This window comes from Tiliqua scincoides, chromosome 4 (genome assembly GCF_035046505.1).
Source record: "Tiliqua scincoides isolate rTilSci1 chromosome 4, rTilSci1.hap2, whole genome shotgun sequence".
Lineage (NCBI taxonomy): Eukaryota > Metazoa > Chordata > Lepidosauria > Squamata > Scincidae > Tiliqua > Tiliqua scincoides.
The window spans coordinates 135,078,052-135,101,883 of NC_089824.1; the positions used below are offsets into that span (position 1 = coordinate 135,078,052).

The 23,832-nt window shown below is 41.4% G+C and overlaps 1 protein-coding gene across 1 annotated transcript in view; it reads right to left on the reverse strand.

The window, feature by feature from the left end:
- The window catches only part of RPAP2 (RNA polymerase II associated protein 2), a 53,503-nt gene that overhangs the window by 2,968 nt on the left and 26,703 nt on the right, over positions 1 to 23,832 (reverse strand). Inside the window, exon 12 of the mRNA XM_066624222.1 lies at positions 2,783 to 2,932. Within this exon, the coding sequence (XP_066480319.1) occupies positions 2,788 to 2,932 (145 nt within the window). The 3' untranslated portion in view covers positions 2,783 to 2,787. The remainder of the gene's footprint in view (positions 1 to 2,782; positions 2,933 to 23,832) is intronic.

Sequence of the window (23,832 nt, forward strand, 5' to 3'; positions counted from 1 at the left end):
CTGAGCATATTAAGTTGAACATGCACACTACAGCCTGGCATAAAAAGAAATTCAGATGAAGTGACAATCAGAAATACAGGTGGGGCCTCTGTATTCCTGGGTCCCTTGCTGATATCAAAAATCATAGATAATCAAATCTGCAATTTTCCACCCCTCTCTTCCTCCGAAGGGGTGGGCGTTCCTGGGAGTGAGCAGGTGGGGAGTGGAAAACGGGGCCAGGATCTGGCAGTTATGCCGGATTCTAACCCCATTCCCAGGCAGCCCAGTGCAGTCCAGGGTTGTTCGGATTTGTGCTAACTCTAAAGGTGGCACAGATTCGAGTAGCCCCACTGGAGCTGCTGCTGCTTTTCCCAGGGTAAGGGGAAATGATTCTCCTTGCCCTGGGCTGAGCTGCTTTCAGCCCCAATCCTGCCTTGGATGCAGAGCAGGCCCTCTAGCCTGCCCACTCCAGGTCAGATTAGGACTGGGCTGTAATTCAAATAGTTGACTGTGTAGTTGTGCTCTTTGGGTGTGTGTGTGTGTGTGATGTGCTTTATGCCTGTTTTATTCCTATGGCTATGCCCGCTAACAGTCACAGGCATAAAAACATACATACCACCTATATGACACTGATTACACTCAATAAAAATGCCTTAAAATTGATTAAAATATTAATTTCGAACAAAAACACACGACCATTATAACACCGCTTTCAGCTTCCCTTTTTTAAAGATAACACTGCCATCCATGAAAAAGATAAAATCATTTTAGACTGCCTCTACTCATGATCTATGCCTAGCAAATGGTCTCAAATACTTTGCCAACCCACAGTCTGACGGTGCTTATTTTCATTTTCCCCTCCCCCATTCCAAATTCCATTTTTAATCTTCATCATATTTCTTAAGAGATGAGATGTGATTTTAAACTTTAAATCCCTTTGTGTGCTCTGGCAAAAAGGAGAAATATACCTCTAAGTAAACAAACAAAATCCTGTACATTTTGCCATTTATAGTACTGCAGCTCCAATAGCTTGTTGTTTAGCATGGCTTTTTGTTTAGCATGGCTCAAAGAGTGACTGTCCCTTCCTTTGGACCAATTTTGCTTGATACTTACTAGAATATATGGCATGTTCATATGGGATCCTCAAATCAAAGTCTCAAGATTACACATTCTGCATATCTGAGCTCTACAAGCCAAATAGTGTCAATGCTGATCTAAGCTGACTACCTGATAGCAAGCGTGGCAATTGTAACATCAATGTGATCAATGGAAAAGTAAATGTTTTAGAGATACAGAACAGAGTTCACATAAAGGCAAGCGCAGTAAAGCATTTCTGAAAATGGTATTTTCTTCCCTTTCCTGCCCTACATGCCTTCCAACATTCCTGTTTGGGAATCACTGAACCAGGGCTAAATCCAAAGAGGTTCATGCACACTATTGAGATTTTGGGTATCAAAAGTAGACCATCAGCATCAGTACATCACCTCACTCCTGAACCCAGGTGGAGCTTGGAAAGCTCAATTTAGCCTCTGATGCAAAACAAGAAGCTGTCATTGGTTTGGGGGGGGGGCACTGGACACTTCTGTATGGATGTGACTTTTTAGAAATTATTTCAAGACCACTCCTCCAGTTTTTTTCAAATTGCACCAAATTCAGGTGCTGTTTTTCATACCATTTGCAGCTGCTACTATCTCTGTTTTTAATTATCACTTAATAGGGTAGGCACTGTACTCTATAACTGGGGTGTCCAAAGTTTTAGGCAGGAGGGCCACATCAGCTCTCTGACAATGTGTCGGGGGTCAGGGGAAAAAAGAATTAATTTACATTTAAAATTTGAATAAATTTAAATAAGTTTACATAAATGAATATCTTAAAGATGAACTTATATGAATGAATGAAGGTCTTGCGATAGCTCAAGGCCTATAAAAGGCCTTGCACAAAGCAAGGCTGGCCTTTCCTTTGCTGCTGCTACTGCATCACAGACGTGAAACAGCAAGCAGTGGAGGTAGCCCTCACCCCACAGCTCATGCAAGAGGTCAAATAGTTTCTCTCAGTTGCTGAGATCAGTTGCATCGGGCCAGAGTGGGCTCCAACAAATCTCCGGAGGGCCAGAGGCTCATTGAAGACTGGGGGTTCCCTGAGGGCCGCATTGAGAGACCACGAGGACTGCAAGTGGCCCCAGGGCCGGGGTTTGGGCACCCCTGCTCTGTATCAATACTACTACTTAGTATTTGTATAGCACTTTCTGAGTACGCAACAGTGCTTTCACATGTATTACACTGATGGAACCCTTTCAATAACACTATACAGTAAGAAGTATTATCCCCGTATTTCAGATGGGAGAACTGAGGGGGAATGGTTTGTCTAAGGCCACTAATGCAGTGATTCCCAAACTTTTCAGCATGGGGCCACCTAAAAAACTTTCACTTTACCAGCCGCTCAAGCCTCTGTGACTATAATGGTGATTGGGCAGTAGCGCCCCCCCCCCAGTAACAGGTTGTTTAACCCTTGATACACATAGCCTAATCTACCCTGTCAGTCTCACAAACTACCAAAATTGGTGGTGACCCACTACTGGGCCATGGACCCCAAGTTTGGGAACCGCTGCACTAGTAACTTCATGGCAAAGGCCTCATTTGAAACAGGAAAGTCCCAATTCACAGATCAGTCTCTTATCCAGGTCCTCTGCTACATGCTACTGTTATTGTATTAAAAACCTAAAACTACACCCTGGGTTGTTATTAGTTAGTTGGTAATTACATATAAATAAGCAAAATAAAAAGAGTTGTGAGGAATTACTGACCAATATTAAATGCAATCACTTCTAAAAATTCTTGTTAAACTTTCAAAATCCTCACAGTTGAAATGTAATTCTTCGAGCAATGTAGCCAGGAACTGTGTATATACTTGATTCTGCTGTAAACCTGCAAAACTTGGAATGTTCTGTGACAATCTGAAACACAAAGGTTGAGAGAAAGGTAAATTCTACAAATCTGAATAGGCTGAAGACCAAATCCACAAGAAATTGGTACAAAGTAATGCCAAATACTGTATTAAATCAACAATGCTGAAAGCAGAATGATTCTGAATCCATGAATTCATAATTTATTAAATTATTCTTTAGACACATAGAATTCATAGGAACTAAACAGTGAGACAATGTAAAATCTGCACACCTGGCACGTTCTCTTTCAAAACAGCTCAGGGAACAAAGCAGTAAAATCCTTGGGCATTTGCTTTGACATAGGAAAAGCGGGATATAAATCTTTTAAATGAATGAATGAATGAAAAATCCTGCTGGATCTCTCAGTAGTAATTCTACACATCAATCATTTATCACCCCAAATCCTTGGGCATTTGCTTCAGCATGGGAAAAGTGGGATATAAATCTTTTAAAGGAATGAATGAATGAATGAATGAAAACCCTGCTGGATCTGTCAGCAGTAATTCTACACCAATCACTCATCACCCAAAATCCTTGGGCATTTGCTTCGGCATGGGAAAAGTGAGATATAAATCTTTTGAATGAATGAATGAATGAATGAATGATCTTGCTGGATCTTTCAAAGGTATTTCTACACCAACCATTTATCAAAGACAACATTTGACAGTCCCAAAAGTAGTCAGAGGAAACAAAAAAAATCCATCATCATTGTTTATTATGATTTATTGACATCCCCACCACCCCACTACAGGACAGTTCAACGAAGTATTACATGCAATCAATAAGATGCAGATAAGAACCATGTGCAGGGGTCCCAGATGACACATATTTCCATCTACTTCACAGACAAATAGAGAGGCACTGCCTTATCTGCACCGTGCAGTTCTGATGGGGATTACATGTTCGTTTGATTCCCCTCAACGTATACCTGTTTTTGCATGTACAGTATTCATCAGCATACCAGTATGCAACAGCATTTTCTGCTGACAAATGGACATAGGAGACAAGTCTCTTGATCTGTCCTTGCCTCTTTCAATGGGATCCAATGGTTTGTGCATACCAACCGCTGCACCCTCAACCGAAAGGGATCACAGCTCAGTGACAGAGCACATGCTTTGCCTATGTAAGGTCCTGGGCCCTGCCACCTCTGATTAAAGGATCATAGATAGCAAAATCTCTGCCCTGAATCTTTGAAGCCCCACTACTAATCAGATTGGGATGAATTAACCAGTGGTATGAACCACAGCTCTTTATAACTCTGCATGTCCAGAAGGTCTACTTGCATTCCTAAAATGCCTGCTGGATTGAGGCACAGTATACTGTATTAAACACTTGATCCTTTCTGTGCAAATCAATGAAATTATGACTATAGTGGCATCCAAGGCAAAGTTAAGTGCTGCAGGTCTCTCCAGCACACAAAGTGGTGGCTGCAGAATAGCCAACATGCAGCAATCCTATGTCTTGCCCCCACACTGGTCCTCTCTGCTTAGGCTTCCCCCAAAAAGTATATACATGCACAATGACATCAAATGAGTTGTGACAGTTTCTATATAGAGGGGGTGGCTAAAGGAGTAGCAACAAAGAACCCATGCATGATAGAGGAGTCAGAAGGCATCTTCACATATAAATTAAAGTTCTAACCTGTACCTGTTTAACATCTGCATGCAAATTTAAAGAAGGGAGAAAAAAACACAGTGGTTCACTAGTCTTTATTTATATTCCACTTAACAGCAGGAGTTGGTCAGTCTCTACTCATCATATACATGAAACAATGTTGTTTTTAATGTACGGAAGTTGCCTTGTTGTGCACCATGATTTCTCCAGAAGCCTGGACACTTCCCACAGAGGCCTTCAAGATGATTATTTAATTTACCCATTGCCAGAGGGCACATAAAATATGAATAAAATAACTCTCAGAAGCTGCAGATCAATGGAAGCTGTTGAGCAATCAGAGCAATGCATTTTTCCAACCATGTCTCCGTTCCTTGAAGCATCCTAATCACTGAACTTTAAAACAAAGACACTGTGTGTGATGGCTTCAGAATAGCCTCAGAATGAGAGAATGGATATATAGACACGCAGCTCAAGATTTCATTTTATCAAACTTCTTGAGGCATGCTTTGCTGAGTCCCCACAACCAGTGGAATTTCTTGCAAATATCAAAAGGCTTTCTGTGGCCCTGAAGAAGGCATCTGTCAAAACTTTTTGGGTGGGCCGCATGCTGACGCTACCCAAAAGTTGCAAGACAGTCTGGGGTGTGACATGGCCAAGGAAGTGGTTCATGTGCTGGTGCTACCAGGAAGCCAGAAGGCATTCTGGGGCACAATGCGGCTGACAAAGTGGGTCATGGCAGTAAAAAGATTGAGAAGTGCTGTTCTAGGCCAAAGTTTCGTTCATCTGAGATAACAAGGTGCTCCCATGTGAGTGGGTACCCTAGAATGCTCCTCAGAATCCTCTGCAATATGCAGGTATTCCTCTGCAGACTAACCAATGTGGAAAGGCTTCCCTGAAGGTGAAAAGCACAACTACCACTGCCACATGGCAATGTGGGCAGACCACAATTTAGCTGAGATGTTGCATCCTTGTCTTTAAGAAACTCTTCATACCACCTCTCCCTAGCACTCCTGATAACTTCCAAGTAGTGAGGCATTTGTTCAAGGCTTGCCTGAAGGTGGCCATCTAAACTGATAAACTAAGTTTCAAGTTTGCATTAAAGAACAAGAGTGTGGCATGCATCAGATTACAGACAGAAAAGCAGTGCAGACTCTACAGCCTTCGGTTCAGCATATGGTAAATAGATGTTCGTAAAAGTGAAGGTAAAAAAAAAGCTAGAAAATGTCAAGAGTACACCAGAATGACAAATCCCTATTAAGCTGGCTACTCCACATATGCTGCACAAGAAAAGACTGAGTGAAAATTCATGTTAAGACAAGCAACAGCATGAAGCTACTATTATACAAGCTATTAAATGACATCTGGTTAACATGAAAGACTTGGACATTTGTTCTTTTTCTCACCAAAATGAAAAGCGATGACAAATCCCTAGCTTTTTCTAAAATACTTTCCCTGTAAGCAAAATTTGCCAGTGCAGTAATAATAAGCACTCAAGTGCTCTAGTATTAGAATATTTTAATCCTCTCTTTACTGAAAGTAAATCCTGTAGGCTGTTACCTTTTTGGACTTAGCAATTTTCAGAAATGTTTGCACACTGGTCTTTGTCAAGCTAGCAGTCCACCACAAGGGCCTATAGCAGGGCAGAACACACAGCCCAAGTTCAACCCACACACTGTTAGAAAGTCTCATTGTGGATGTGTAAATGCCAAATACATGTTGGCACTTTACATATCACTGTTCATCACTAAGTGATCAATGGGACACATTTAATCACTGAACATCTCTCAATAGCCTCCCAAGCCTCTGACTTTTCTGTTATGATCCCTGCAACTTCTACTACTGCTTGTAATGCCAGAGAGTGTCTCACAGAGCAATCCTATCTTGCACTGGAACAGGCAGGCCAGGAGGCCTGTGTTGTATCCAGTGCAAGACAGAGGCTCAAAGTGGCTCAGCCAGAGGTAAGGGGAAATCCCAGGGTAAGCCATTGCAGTCAATGGGTCTCCTTGGACTTGCACTATCAGGAGGTGGCATACGTCTGGAGAGTGGAGCAGCTTGTAGCCATGCTGGTCGGGAACAGGGGCTATGATCTGGCATAACTGCTGGGTCCCAGCTCCACCTTCCGCTCCCTGCCCATCCACCCCTGGGACCGCCCGCCCTCCCCTGCCCTAGAATGCCTCCCTCCTGCCTCCTCCCCGCCCTTCCCAGACCCTTGCATCGGCCGAGCTTGGCCAATGCAAGCCTCCTTTTGTAGGTTGGCTAATGAAAGACAATATGATTTAAGTAGTGCCCCAGAATTTTTTCTTAGCGAAGACAGATTATATAAGGTTGCAATAGCACCTTATTTTGTCCAGCTGGAACAGCCTAGACACAGAAGGGTGTTTACTTTGGCCCGGCTTAATGCACTACCCTCAGCTGTGCAGGAGGGACGGTATAAAAGGATCCCCTGGGCAGAGCGTCCTTGCCCATGTGGAATGGAACAGATAGAAACAACTGAACATGTTCTGTTGCGGTGTATTTATTACAAGAAAATACGTGAAGAACTTATTTCCCCTTTGATTAGCCGACTTTTCAGATGCACAGAGCAACAATATATGTATGTATTATTATCTGATTCCAATCCAATGTTTACATATAGTGTCGCTAAATTTTTTACCGCTGCAATGGGTATTAGGAAATGGATTTTAAATATGGATGAACCTCTGTAGTTAGAGTATAGTCTGCTAGATAGAATGGAATTGTTTTAGGGGAGATGGCTGGAAGTTGCTGCTGGGTATTTTAGAACAGTTTAAAACATAATTATAAATTCCTTTATTGTTTTAAACCTAATCATAATATATTGCATATCTTGTATATTTATATATATGCTTATATATTTTGACATTCTATATGTGGCTGGTCTTATGACTGTAATAAAGATTTACTACTAGGTTGGCGTGGAGGCTGGATTCAGCCTCTGCGGGTAGGCGCACATCCCTGTGTGGCCCAGCTGACTCTGAAGGAGGCACAAACGTGCCTTATGGTATGTTTGTGACCCTCCTGGGCAGGTGCAAGCCCAGCGTTATGATTGCACCTTCAGTCACACTTGCCATGTTCACTTATCATCATAGTGTTTGAGAATGGACATGCAGATATGTGGTGTCAGAAAGACATGTCTGAAATGGCACCATAAGGAGCAAGTTCATGGAAAAAGTTTAAACAATATTTGGGACAGCAAGTGAAGCAGTAGCTTGTCCAACTTCATTATTGAATTGACTCATATTGTCTTCTTTTTATCCATACATAACTTTGAGTCATAATTCCTGCAAATGTCAAATGTCTATGAATTTGGAAGAATAGGAATACCCAGTAATAAAAGTCCTGGTTTCTACATATTTAGGGCACTTACTCGGAATACATAAATATGGAAGTCTGTAAATTAAATGAAAAAGATTTAAATCTTGTCCCAATGATTCTGTGAGTTTTCAGGACCTTATGGAATGTTGAAGACACACAGCAGAGAGTAACTGGTAAAAACAGATGTCCAGAAAAATAAACCCCAGGAAAATAGAGACAGAGGGAATACTCAAGTCCCTGTTTATAATGCACAGAGCAAAGAACCTTGGGGTGTGTGTGAACATATGAAGCTGCCTTATATTGATTCAGACAATTGATTTATCTAGCTTAGTTTTGTCTCATGGCTAATACAAAAAAATAAATTTACTAGGCTGGATCCAAGTCCTGTAACGGACTTGAGCTCCATCTCTTCTCACATGGGGGAGAGAATGGGCGCAATTTTCAATTATTCTCCCCTTTTCTCTTTTGTGCCCTGAACCTGTCAATAATCTGTTCCCAATAAATTGGGGGACCCTTGGGAAGAAGATAGGTATGTGACACAGAGACTGAAGAGAGAAACATCAAAATAATGCAATAGTGGGGGAGGGGCATAAGTAGGACATAGTGCTTATGCAAGATAGGATTTGAATCCACCCATCATGATGTTTTGCTCATGGCCACTGGCCTGATGCAACATAAGAATATGGTATGTCAATAGAATAAACCATGAGCCTGGTTTAGACTGGTCTGCTGTTGCTTCTCCCAAGAAAGCTGTGTAATTTTGTAGGTCTGCTTAACACCCTGACAGAAATCCTCAGTCCCATCACAGAACTAAAATTCCCTACAGATGAGCCATGACAGTTTGACCGGTTTCAATTTATCATGCAGCCACACCCCAAGACATCTCCTCTGTGTTGTTGAATATGATGACAGCAAAATTTGCATTTCTAATGGAAATGTATTAAATTTTCATACTATATAATAGAACAACTCCGCAAAGGCACAAACAACAGGAATATATCAGTTTTCAGAATACTAGCAAGAATTCACATGTCTGTAAAGTATGTTCAGTCATGAGAGAGATTAGTGGAAACTATTAACAATATTTTTCAACTATACGTAATACAGAAAACAAATAATTTAACCCACAGCAGTTCTATAATGCAAGGCTTCTATAATGCAATGCTATAATGCAAGGCTTGTCATCACACACTAGGATGCTGAAGAATATGAAACTAAATATTTATGTGATGTTTCAGAAAATGACTCCCCTAACACATGCAGTTATCAGTGTTTTAAGAAAAAAAGTGCAAAGAATCAGCATAATCCAAAACAACAACTTGAGATCATGCTCTCTTGTCTAGAAGCTTCAATTAATCATTTCCCTAAAAACATACGCAATATCATAAGGACGTTTTCCAAAATCTGCCTGTTTATTTAAAATGCACATTTCCTTCTGAAATCTGACATCCAGACATTTGTTAGAAGCGTCCCAAGAAGCAGAGGTGAAACATAACCACCAGATGACCCACTGCATCTTGACTTAATCATGTTAAAAGGTTGTAATGTAAAAGATCCTGCACCTTGTTTAATGTTTAAAAGTTCTGCTTTTTCCACACAGCACCCCTGAGCCATAGGCTGAAAAGTGAATGCATGTTCAGGAAAACCATCTGAGGTGTTCCCCTTTCTATACTTGGGATCTTCTATGGAGGTGGACTTAGACTTGGAAGATCCAGGTTCAAATCCCCCCCTCAGCCATGAAGGTGACCTAGGTGATCTTGGGTCAGTTACTTTCTCTCAGCCTCACCTACCTCACAGGGTTGTTGTGAGGACAGAAGGAGGGAAGTGCTGTGTACACTGCCCTGAGCTCTTTGGAGGAAGGGCGGCATAAAAATGTGAATAAATAAATATGATGGAAGTCAATGGTGCAGCCCCACTTTAAATACAGGAGGGCCCCTGTATCCGTGGGTCCTGTATCCATGGTTTCACTTATCCATGGTTCTGCGGATGCGAGCCCCCTGCAGGCATCCGCAGGGGATGAAGGCAAAGGGAGAACAGCTCCCCTAGCCTCTGGAGGCTCTTCTCAGTCCTGCAGAGGCTTTATGTGTCCACCCTGTGGTCTCCATGGGGCTCAGAATGACTGTTAAAAGCAAAAAATGTCACTTCTGGTATTTTCAGCAAAATCAGAAGTGATGTTTTTATGCCTTTAAAAGGCATTATGAGGGCCAGGAAAGCCACTGAGGGCTGAATAAGGGCTGAATAAGGAAGATACAAGTTGTAGCATAGAAACTCTAGCAGGTCATTAACAAGACAGGAAAAGGGTTAGTGAAAAGCCTTGTGCACCAGTTGGCACAAATGGAAGAACGACTTTGGATTTAGGAATGCCAACGTCTTCTGTTAGGTCAGAAATAGCTCTTTCATGAGCAGATAAGGTTTTCCATTAAAATAGTGAATTTTTGGATCTCAGCCAATTTGTACAATACTGTGGTCTAAAAACATCTGGACAACTGTATGATCACCAAACTGCTATAGTTTACACATACACTCACACTAATAAGTTGGTGGATTGAACTCCCTAGCAAAGAAAAAAGAATGAGTTTCAAATCTTTAAGGAATACATTTCAACATTGATCATGGCTTGTTTAGAAGGAAAAATCTAATGTAACCAGTGTACCTTGAGAAAAGGTGCAGGGTCACCCAACATCTATTATTTTAAAAATAATGCATGCTGACTATATAGGGAGACACATGCTATAGCATGCAAATATTGATTAGTACACACATTTTGCTATTAGGAGTTAGTTTTAAAAGATCCTCTATGTATAACTTCTGTTCAAGTTTTAAACGCAAGCTCAACAAAACACGCACACACAGGAAGAAAAAATCTTGTTAAAAGCAAAAAGAGGTGCCTCTAGAGTGAAGATTTTCCATTAGATCACATTAATATTTGATGGATGGTCTTGAATGGGAAGCATCTAACTTACCCAACATCAACATGAGGAGTGTCTAAAGACAGACCTGGTACTAGGTTTTATCACAATGAACATTCCTAATTAACCCAATTTTATATGGACAAAGGTAATCTAAAAGTAGTAGTAGTTATCTACAGTGAAGATATGAATACTGACCTATGAGCAATGAAAGAGGGAAAACACTTGGGTCAGTTTCCCTACCACCATATCTCGAATTTATCAACAGGACATGCCTGCATTAACTTTGATGAATCGTAAGAACAGATTGGCCTAGATTTAGATTTTCTTAATATCCAACATATGTTTTAATAGATAATGAATCCTCTTACAGAACAAAGGCTACTTCAAGTCCTGTTTCAAGTACTACCCAAAGCTTCTTTTCTTGCAACAAAGATCAATCTTGCAGACAGTGTACACAGCCTATGTTTTATTTAAAATTTCATTTCATTTTTGTCTGCTGATGGGTTCATACAAAACAGCACTGAGTTGACACAAGTTCTTTTATCCTTTGATGGGAACAGAAGCTAAATGATTCATATTTTTTATCCACTTACAGGTAATACACTTAAATCAATGCTACCAAGCCGGGGCAGTGCAGGGGTGGGGAGTGCGAGAAAGAGGATTTCAACTCAAGGGCTTGAATTTTAACATGCTTCCTGCAAGAAGTAAAGTTCAATCAAATGTTAACTTAGCTGAACTGCTCCCACTGCTGGCAGCCTCATCTCATGCAGCCTAGTTAAGCCCTGATTTAATTACTCAAAGTGGGTTAGGCTCTTTTCAGAAACCCTTGAAAGCCAAAAGAGAAAAAAAGGAAAATCTTTTATTTCACTTTTTGTTTTGGAAGCATCCGCCTGATATCGGACCTGCTCACAGCAAAACGGTTGGCAGGAATAAAAAATCTGCATCCTTTCTTTTAAACATGGCTAAGGAGACTCTGTAAACCCCCCAAAACCATTCATGTAATCCACCAGTTGAAAGCAAAATTATTCCTCCTCCTCCCATAAAATGTCTGGCAGGTTCTCACATGTCAAAGGAAAAGAAGGAAATACCCCCCCCCCATACGTACATACAATGGTTTCATATTTCAGAGTGTATGCAACTTCTTTTCTTTTTCCTTCTCAAGAGCACCTATATTTCTGGCCAACCCACTGGTTCAATATACGACAGTCACTCACTGTGAAAACAATTAAATGTGCTTTTATTCCATGAAGGCATACAAAAGCAGAAACTCCTTTGCTTAAAAAAAGGGGGCAAGGGAAATAACTTTTTGACTTCTGCACATGTAATAGTAGTGTAATGAGGCAAACCAAAGTTAACCTTAACAAATGCCCCTGAAATTACTTTTTGCAATTTCATCCTGATTACATGCAAGAACAAGCCTTTAAACTTGATTGAGAATCTTCCCTCTTTCACTGCATGAACCAACCCTACTATCGTGCAGGTGTCATATGATGGAGCCACAAAAACTATGCCCCATTGGTATCGCAAGAACTGAAAATTCTTTTTTATTGTGGAATGACCTCCCCAAAGAGGCGCTGCTGGTTCCATCACTGCTTGTCCTCAAGTGACAATCTTCTCACTTGATGCCTCTATGATGAGCATTTTACAGCCCAATCTTAAACTGCATTGGCACAGTGGAACTGTGCTGCTGCATCCAGCACAGCTTTGGAGCAGGTTGGGGATCTTTTCGGGGTAAGGGGATATCTTTTCCCTTATGCTGAGTAAAGCCCTAGCCTGCCCTATGGGGGTACTCACATCTGTGTCTTCTAAATAGTAGGCGCAACTCCAAGCAGCCCCCTGCACGGTGTTTGGGCTCAGGATACTGCAGAGGCATGCTCTGTCAATCCTGCCCCCCTCTCAAACCCTATCTGCCCCTGTTCTGCCCCCACACCCAGGAACACCTCCTCACTGCTCCTGAACTGCCCAGCACAACTTTTACCTCCTCCAGCAGCTGCCCGTCTGGATGCAGCATCAGCAAGGCAGTGCAGGCTGCTAGCACTGCTTACTCTCCAGTGCTACAAATGTGCTTTAGAGTACATCAGCAAGATCTTCAGCTGATGCAGAGACCACTGCACCAGAGGAGGGGAACCTTTGGATCACGCTGTTCGTGTCATATAGTTTTAAGTGAAGTTTTCACAGTTTTTGATTTTTTTTTATTTGTTTTTTTTTTAATTGCCTCAGTTGCATTACATAGAAAGGCATGGAAAATGTTTTTGAAATAAATAAAGCAAACACTGTGTTATGTACGGAAATAAAATGTCAAATTGTAGAACTTGATGCTGTCCCTCCTTCCACATCCACTGCCATAAGCATCACCACAATGGATAATGGTCGTGTTATTTCTCAGTTAAAACAGGAGCCTCAAGTTATGAGTAAAATAAAAGCAAATGGAGCAGACATGGAATCCATTAGATAAGCATTCATGGCAACTGTACAAAGCTGCAAGGTACTCAAAATGGGAACATTGTCTACACCTGGCCATGTCTCCTGTAAGTTAAGGCAACCCTTCAGTGCCTGTCAGCTGCTGGCTATTAGAGATAACAAACACAAGGAGATTACTTCAAAGATGTCATATCAATGGAGCATTATAATAAAATCTTTTCATCAAATGATAGCCAAAAGGGAGGTAAAGATATAGAACTTCCTTATATCATTAACGTACTGAGCAGCAGAATAGCTGGGCAAACAATCAGCATAACACACACAAGAACACTCCACAAAACAAATTGTGGAATTGCCAACATATGAAATTGCAGGCACATATGACAATAAGATTGTACTCATCATACACGGGTTTTATGTTTTTTTTATAAAGAGATCTATTGAGTGACTATGGCAGCAAATATAAATCACTATCTATGGAACATAATTACAAACCAGACGAAGTCAGCATGGTGTAGTAGGCAGAGCACTGGGCTCAACTTGAAGGGTTCCAAGTTCAAATCTCTTCTTGGACAGTACAGTGTTCATTTGTTATTAACAGAGAGCCTTGTGGCACTTTATAGATTAACCAATTTATTTCTGTGTAATCTTTCATGGACTGTACTTCAGGGGTGCCCAAACCCCGGCCTGGGGGCCACTTGCAGCCCTCGGGGGCTCCCAATCAGGCCCTCAGGGAGCCCCCAGTCTCCAACAAGAATCTGGCCCTCCAGGGACTTACTGGAGCCTGTGCTGCCCGATGCAACTGTTCTCAGCAAGAAGACAACTGTTTGACCTCTCACCTTAGCTGTAGGACAAGGGCTCCCTCCACTACTTGCTGTTTCACATTTGTAATGCAGCAGTGGCAGTGAAGGAAAAGGTGGCCTTGCTTTGTGTAAGGCTTTTTATAGGCCTTGAGCTACTGCAAGACCTTCATTCATTCATATAAGTTCCATCTCTAATATATTCATTTATGTAAATTTATTCAAGTTTTAATTGGTAAATTAATTCTTTTTCCCCCCGGCCCCCAACACAGTGTCAGAGAGAGGATGTGGCCCTTCGGCCAAAATGTTTGGACACCCCTGGTCTACTTCATCAGATACATGAAGCCAAATTCTCAGTAGATGTGTGTGTGTACACCTGTAGGCAGATTTTATACATACACAGGGAAAAAAGTTGTAAAACATTGTGGGGTGGTGGTGTTAAGGGCCATGGGAAGAGTGACACTGTGCTTATTGGTTGACTTTGTGGCCATTTAGCCTAAAATGTACCTCACAGGATTGTTGTGAGGATAAAATGGAGAAGGGGAGAGGATACCAAAAATGAAACAAAAGAGGAGGTGAAAATCCAACACCCCCAGATAATGAAATGCTGAACGAGTTATGAGAAATTACTTTGATCTACCAAAAGTTTCCTAAACTATGTGGCTTTCAGTTGGAATATAGCAGGCCCATGAATTTTTTTTTTTAAAGTGGAATACAGTTGTTCACTCCCAGCACAGTCCTAACCATGCTGTCCGCTGCTTCAGCGGCTACTGACCTAGAGTGTCGTAAACATGTCATAAAGCGCATTTGTGACTAATGTAAGCAGCACCAGTGGGAAAGCCTGTGTTGGCCCACCAGCACTGAATCCAAGCCCCCAGCCACCGGCAGAGGTAAGTAAAGCAGAGTGGTGCAGAGGCGGAGAGAGGGCTGCGGGAGGGCGTTCCGGAGGTGAGGAGGAACTATAAGGGGATAGAATAGGGGTGGATCAGGACCAGAAGAGGGTGGGATCTGCAGAGCAGACCTCTGCCACATCCTATCTTCCCTCCTAGGTCTGGCAGCCTGACATGGGGCTGCTTGGACTTCATCAAATAAACAGCTGGTGCAGATCTGAGTAGCCCCATTGGGCAGACTGGGATATTACTTGGGATTGGGGAAAAATATCCCCTTAACCCAAGGAGACCTCTAGCTTGCTCCTAAGCTGCACTGGATACATCTGAGGCCATGTGGTCCCACTACTCCAGCGCTGGTTGGGCTGTGCTGGAGCTGTTAGCGGGTTTTGTCAATATGAATCCAGATCTTTCTCACCAAATCAGACACCCTGCCCACAACATCACACTAATCATACTAATTCTCAATATTGGAGTTTAACATTCATATTTTTCTGTAAGAAGTCTATAAATAATGATAGGACATTAAATATAAACAAATGAAACACAATGAAGTTTTAATTCAGGCACTGAAATCCCTACAATAAAAGAACAGACAAAACTGCAATGCAATTTTCATGGTGATTTAAAGATAACTTCATACATACAGGTTCACTGCACTATTTCACAAAATGCTTATAAAAAACTTAAGAAAAGATGAATTCAGACATAGACAGCAGCAGCAGATGGAAAAATGCCAGACTAATGCACTTAGGTAAACATGTCATCAATACATGGACTTTATGAATTTACTCACCTGCACTGAGTTACTACAGAAACTATGATCATAAAATTGATCATGGTTTTGTTTAAAACTTTCTAAGACAATAATCTAATTATATTCATTTCAGACAAACACATAAGGAAAACACCTGGAATAAAGCAGCTGAATAAAGAGATGATGGGGTGGGGGAACTTAACTAAAAACTTAACCAAAAACTTGTAGCATCATAGCTACAAGTTTTATCTGTATTTAGCTTAAATGAGTATTTAAGAATATATGCAATATTAAAATATTTTGCAAAAGGTTAGTACAGATTTGTATCATCATCCACAATCAAAAAACCAATCTCTGACTATCTTTAATACTGTGAAAAAAGTATAGCTCTAACATATTGCCATCAATTTCAATGGGGCTTCCACAGGAAAGTTCTTAGTGAACAACATGTAGATATCTTGATCTACAGGTGCAGGAACCTGATGCAGGCATGGAGAGCGTGGCAAGTAGAGGCTGCCCTATTCACATCAAAGCCAGAGCCAAGTTCCAGTGAGGGTACATATTCAGACTTAAGGTTGTCAAACTGCTTGCAGTTTTTAACACATGGTTCAATCCTGCAATTTTCCTTTGCCTAAACAGCACACACAGAGGGGGAGTGCAAATGAGTTGTATCAGAACTATGGTGAGAGGCAGAGGGGGCTCTAAATCTTTGTCTCCATTGTGGTTCTAACTGCATGCAACTATTTGCCAAAAAAGAGGGAACACACACCCTGCAGGATTAAACCACACATTAAAAGTGACATGAGGTTTTGCCCCTTAAATACAGTAATAAGAAATAAATGAAGCAGGCCCTCCACACATGAGGTTTTGTTTCACCCCCCCCCCCCAATACATGTTAATTCTATACATTGGGGCCAGTGTGGAGTTTTTCACACTATTGTAAGGTACCCTTTAACAATAAAAGAGAATTTCAGAGTCAGTTTTGAATGCATGAGTATGATGCACACATGCTTCTCTCTCTTAACGCAGTATCAATGAAAATATACTGGGACAAAAAGACGATTATTGCATTTGTCATCAGTAAAGATAAACCATTTTTTTCAGAAATGTGGATAATGAAGTAATGCTTTGAGCAGTAACGATCTAGCAAGCCAGCATGTTTTCCTTTTAACAGATGGATAGTGCTCCAAGACTGCAAATGTTTGTGTAGAATATATTCAAGGTTAGCTATTAATAGGAAGCGGATATGTTTTCAAGCACTGTTTCCAATCACAAGTATAATGAATGCTATACCATTCACTCTGTATCATGTGCCAACCAGGTTTGTTCAATGGATGAACTTGGGTAACTTCAATCCCAAACTTTTATGTCTAAATCCTGTTGGTAACGGCCCAACAGAAGTGCAACAAGTTCAACAGATACCTTCTCATCAGAGAAACTCTGATTACTAGCTGGTGTGCCTTTACACAGGGTGGAGGAGGATGGACTTTTGGAATTACACAAAGCCTTTCTCCTTGATTTGTTTTAGCCAATAAAACACACCTTTTCTACAAGAACACAGAGAAAGAGGGAAAAACACACTGCTAAAATTTGCATTTATAAAATCAGCCTCAAACCTTGAAAATAGAAAATGCTTAATTTAGGCCCTGACCCATAGCAGGGGCATACACCTGTAGTGAAACTGTTGTGGAACTCTTCGCCACAGGAAGTAGTGATGGCATCTTGCCTGGATGCCTTTAAGAGGGTATTGGACAAATTTCTGGAGGAAAAGTTCATTACAGGTTACAAGTCATAGGAAGTATGTGCAAGCTCTTGGTTTTAGAGGCAGGTTGCCTCTGATTGCCAGATGCAGGGGAGGGCACCGGGATGCAGGTTGTGCCTGTTGTCTTGTGTGCTCCCTGGGGCATTTGGTGGGCCACTGTGAGATACAGGAAGCTGGACTAGATGGGCCTTTGGTCTGATCCTGCAGGGCTCTTATGTTCTTATGTTAACTTTTACCTTTTTTTTTTTTAAAACACTGCAGCAATTGCAACAGCTGAAGAAACCTGTTGCTTTTAAAATGGAGCATTTTTGTTCCACGCATGCATACTGCTTTGCTGAACCCAAGCTTTGTAGCCAAATCCTAGTCATGTTTGTCTATTTTTCATAGTTTTAGTCTGCCTTCCTCCAAACAGCTCAGGGTGGCGTACACAGCTGCTCCCCTCCTTTTGTCCTCACAACAACCCTGTGAGGTAGGTGAGGTTGAGAGAAAGTGGCTGGCCCAAGGTCACCCAGAAAGCTTTGTGGTTGAGGGGGGATCTAAGTCCACCTCCCAAAACACTACACCACCCTGGTTCTCACTGCATAGCATCCAGAACAGCGCTCAAGCAACAAATACCAGTGAATGGCATCTTCCTTCCTCTGCTTCCCTACTGAAGCTCTGTGAATCTCTTGCTACTGAAGGTTGGGGATCCCTTGGCTTACTCATTAGTAAGTCTGCTGAAGGCTGCAGCTTTTATTGGTCATAACTCCTACATCTGAAAAAAAAGTATTTTCCTAATTTAATACTAGGTTCAAATACATTACAATTTAGAGCCCAATCCTATGCCTGCCTACTCAGAAGTACGTCCCATTATAGTCAATGGGGCTTACTCCCAGGAAAGTGTGGATAGGATTGGACTGTAAGTTGTTTTTCCTTTTATAAAAAAGACCCCCATGTACTACCATCGACATAGTACCAGGTATTGGTACCATGTAAATGGTAAATAGTACCATGTACTACGTTTGGCAATGGCACCAAAGCAATTGCAATAAGAATTTTACCTTTTAATAAAAGGTCGACACAACTATACTGAAATGATGTGGGGTGTAATGATCCCCAACATAAACTGTGGCTGAGTGTCACAGAATCCTGATACTTTACTGACGAACTTTTCCCTTCAACTCAAAACCTTCTGCAGATGAGGACAGACAATAATAACAACATACATTAATAATATAAAAGGTCATGCAATGCTATAAATATTTCAAATAATATTCTTCAGAACTTAATTATAGCTATTAACTAATGATGAAAAAACCTTCATATTTCTATTTGTTTGCCTGTATATTTTAAAATAGCATACTATTCTTCCACTTTAGCATTTAAGATCCAACTTTTAACCTTTTGTGCTGATATAACAAGACAACACCACTCCTTTTTTACTTCTCATCCCCAGCACAAAGAGAAACAAGACCATTTCCAAAAACAAATAGCGATGAAGAAACACTCTTGCCTCTTTTGCAAAGTGGAGAATACACATTAATCTGCAATATTCATAGTGAGGAAAAACAAGATCATTTGTTTTTAAGAATATTTGTACTAGAATTTGAGAAGGCCACATTAAGCAGCATATGGCTATTCACAAGAATGCCTGTCCACCTCCAGTTCTTCAAAGTCTTCCCTCTGTCCATGAGCGAGCCCAGAAATTTATATTCCATTGAAACTTCCATATAACATAATAATTAAAGTTGACTAGTGTAAGTGGACAACAGAGCCACTTCCCATGCACTCTGCAAGTTCTTTGAAACCTTTTTCCGTTTAGGCAATAGATGGGCTCTGTTGCCTGTCTGCCAGGTATACAGAAAACACTGGTTTGAAGATCTTTTTTGTCTCTGTATTGCTACCTCTCACAAAAGCAAACCTCTAGAGCCCATCTCCACATGACACATTCTCCTAAAGTGCACATGTATAGCAATGGCTTTTCTGTAGCGATCATGGGCATTCTGAGTTTTAACTACAGAGTCCCACACTACTCCCAGAACGTTTGGAAAGTCTCTAAAGCTTTTAAGAGGAGGCATGGGGGTGGGGGAGGAACTGTTGCATAGGGCTCACAGATGAAACTGACCACAGTTCACTGGAACCAGCCTGCTCAGATAAATAAAATGGAAGTCGACGTTTCTGGAAATTATCTTGAAAGCTTTCCATTAGACTGCACCAGGGGTATACACTAATAACAGCCAAGTGCCCAGGTTGGTGTAAAGCAATCCTTCACCAATCCTGATGCTCATCTTTGAAACACTGTATTTCTTTAGCTGCTTCATTTGAAATCTAGCCAAGATCGGGGGGGGGGGGGCCTGTATCTACCAGAAGTATATTGACATTATAATAAGAATACTTCATTACTTCAAGAGAAAGCTGGAAAAATGTTCTGAATGCTTAGGAAAGAATTGCTATCCCTTATCCCTCTGGAATAAACTAAAAGTCTAACATATTCAGATCTGGTATGAGTTTGAAGAATGTTTTCCAAAATGGCAAATTTGCAGGAGGTATTCTGTTAATCATTTAGGTGTGATCCCTTGAATAACGGATAGTTTTGTGTAATCCAAATACGTACATAATTGTACATACACATGCACATATCATAACTAGTTTCAGTTTCAATAGTCTTAAAGACCTACTGAAGAGAAGAATAGTACTGCACTTGGATTCATTCATCCCATTTCCAATCACGACTTTGAATGCCCACCATTCTATAAGGCATGTGGGACACATCCAGTGGGCTTAGGGTTTATTTGATTCTTGCCACAATCCTTGCATGACCATCACTTTGTTCCTGTGAAAATGGACGGACTGAGCTGCTGTGTAAATCAGTTCAGAATTCCCTATCTACACATGTTGCTGTCCCAGGATGAAACATTCCTACTACTTCTGGAAAGGTATAACCAGGTCATGGAAAATATTTTCCCATTTTTTAAAGCTTGTTTTTGAGGCCAGGTAGTCTATTGTAATTTCTATTAGAAAAAATCTGGGGTATAATTATGAACTACGAAGATTACTGGGAGTCATGCTGTCAACAGAATGAGAATTGCCTTCAAAATACCAAATATAAATGAAGATCAGGCTGATTTTCTGCTCATTATGAGGTCTGGTAATCTTTTCTGTACAGGCATAGCCAGCTATACATGCACTCTGAGTGGGCTCACTGGCCAGTTCATACCCAGTTGTTTTTTTATTTTATTTTATGGTCTCCAAACCTTATATTCTGAGAGCCTGATAAATCTGCCCTTATTTAATTATATTCGCATCCCACTTCCTACCCTATCTTAGAAGAGTTCACAGTGGCATACATGGATATTATCCAATTTTATCCCCAAAACAATCTATGAGGCAGATTAGGCTAAGGGATAGCCCCAGCCCAAGATCACCCAACAAACTGCTGGGCATCCCAATCCTATGCCCCAGGGGCACCCAGAGGAGCAGCGGCACAGAAAAGGTTGCTGCCGCATCCTATGGGGCCAGGTCAGTGACCAGAGTCTCCTTGGGGTAAGATAATGTTACCTTACTGCAGGAAAAGCCCTGACAGCTCCAATGGGTTTCTTCAGAGCTGCGCCAGCTGTTTTGCTGGCTCATAAGCGAGGAGGCCCATGTAGGGCTCTGCAGGCCAGAAGGGGGCATAGAATTCGGTGGCAGAGACTGCCACCATCTCTGCCCCCTCCGGGAACCAATCCTCCTTCTGGCTTGCTCTTCCCTCACGCACCTTCCCCCCCCCCGCCCTGAAACACCTTGCTGCTGGTCAGCAGGGACTCTTACCACTGGCTACTCATCCGTGAGATCTTTTCGGTGCTGAGGCCCAGCACCAGCACCACATCATCAGGTACTTTATGGCACTTTGCGACGGTGGTTGCCTGGACAGTGTGGTGGCCGCCTGCTCTGCCTGGGTATAGGATCAGACCCTAAGTGAATATTTGAACCTAGGTTCCTCTAGTTGAAACCCAACATATCACGTAGACTGTGTTATTTATGATTGCAACTTCTGGTGCTTAGAGTAGACAGGACTAACACAGTCTGCCTTTAGACCCCCAGTTTGGCAAGACAAACTGTTCCTAGGAAGTTTGGAAGGTTTTTTTTGGGGGGGAGGGGAAGGAAAGTTTGTGTGTGTGTTTGTTTTTAGAACAAGTTAAAGCATCCAGGTTTGGAAACATTTACAAGCTGATCGCCAAGACACACATATTTATTTGTGAACAAAACAAGCACTCTTTTATTAAATATAAAGATACCACTTGAAAAATTCATAAGATCTGTTTCACACATTAGGAATTCAACCAGAAAAGTGTATAGTAAAAAAATGACAAAAGATTTGTTCTTATAGTTGATAAAAAATTTATGCCAAGGCATTCAAGTAAAGTTACTTTCTGTGTTCTGATTTAATGAATCATTTGAGCAGTATCTGGCTGGGGTGACACTGATGTAGGGCTCACCGAAGCCTGCTCTAATGCCTACCGGTATAGCCTTCCCTGGGACAGCAAAAGCAGAACAATGTGTCAGACTGCAGTAATATCAAAGTAAGTGCAGTTCTGGGGATGCTATGAGGTTGGCCTACAACACCTATCTGTGAGTGGCTGGTAAGCACTTCTCTGTCCTACAGACTCCAATGACCCAGCAAGTCCAAAAGAAGAGGCAGCAGTGCGGTAATAAAGAGCCCTTGAAATGAGATTTTTGCAATCTTGTAATTCAAACTGAAAGCCATAAAAAGACAGCTTGATGGTTTCAACTCTACTAAAAGGCAGACCACGACACATTTTAAAGCCACCAGTGATTTCTTAAAAGAACAACAACAAAAATGAGCAACTCATGTCAATTTTTTAAAAATATGGTTTACTTTGGGAAACATCTTTTGACACTGTAAAATTTCTTCTCTGGCATTTTAAGGGCATGATCCAAAAAAGGAGCACTGAACTGACATTATCTTTCCCTCCATCTGCTTCCGTTCAGCTGGTTTTGCAAGAGGTTGAACCTGTTGCAAAACCTCCTTGCCAGGAACAGAACACCACCAGTGATAACTGTGCAGCCTATGGAACACAATATCTGGCTCCCTAGTGCAGTTTGCTAGGCCTTGGTCACCTGCCTGGAGATGGGCCGTGCAGCATGAACATCCTAGTACACTTTTGCAAAGTCTATAACTATACCTTGGAGTAAAAACAAGGGAACTCATTTGAAAGATTAAATCTAATTAGGAGCTACAGATAGGGTCCCCATGTATGTTGAAATTTGGGCCTCTCAATATAATTTCTAATGTACCAAAGTTAAATTAAAACTCAAGGACACATTCCCTAAATCTCTTTTGAAAGTCAAGGCTCAGTACTGTAACACATGAGAGAAAAATAGAGTGTTTTGGGGTATATGCAGAGTACTTTTCTCCCCCAAGTGACAGGATTGGAGTAGAAAATTCAAGGGAGATAGATGCTGGAAATAAAGTCCCCCCGCCACACACACTTAAATCATATAAAAGATACATAGAGCCACAATGGTGTAGTGGTTCTGGTGTTTGACTTTGACCTGGAGGACTCAGGGTCAAAAGTCTGCTCAGCTATGAAGCTTCCTGGGTGAACTTGGGCCAGTCATTATCTCTCACCCTAATCTACTTCACAGGATCATTGTGAAGACGAAAGGAGGGAAGAAACCATGTACACCACAACTCACTCTTTGGAAAGAGTGGTTTAAAAATGTGAAAAATAGACACAAATGTAAATAAAAACTGCTTGGATGGGGTTTGCTGAAAATGTGTAACTGGGCCCCATTACAGCCCTGTGACCATTCTGCTTCTGAAGATAGCAAAGCCCCTGCATGGGCAGGTGGGTGTGCTTTAATTATTTGTTTCACCTAAATTTTATGTTGTCTTTTATCATGGAATAATAGTTCTCTTTCACTATAAAAGAAAGAACATGAAAATGGGATAATATCAGGAATCAGTGTGAGGAATTGGCTATGAAGGGACAGTTGAGAGATGCATGCAGAGCTACATGGAATAAGAAGCAATCTGGAGGAGGATGTTTCTAATTAAAGGCACAGTAGCCCTTAATAGCACTTTGCCTGCCACACTAGACAAACTGGTGCTGTAACTGCATTTTAAGTGGAAAAAAAATTCACAAAAACCAATCTGATAGAAGACGTGAGGACCACACAAGAAACACTGAATGCAACAGGCCAGCAAGGATGTTGTGTGGTTTGACTATAAAAATGTAAATAAAAGGATGGCAATTTCAGACTAAATAGCCAATGTTGAAGCAACCTGGGACTATAAAATGGGGGAGAGTGCTAGGACTTGTAAAGCCACAATACATTACTGGTAAATTCAGTTTGGTGGTTCGTGAGTTAAGCAGCTTTGGAGTAGACTGGTTTACTATTGCCTCAAGATACCCAAGCTCAACTGCGATGGAGGAAAGA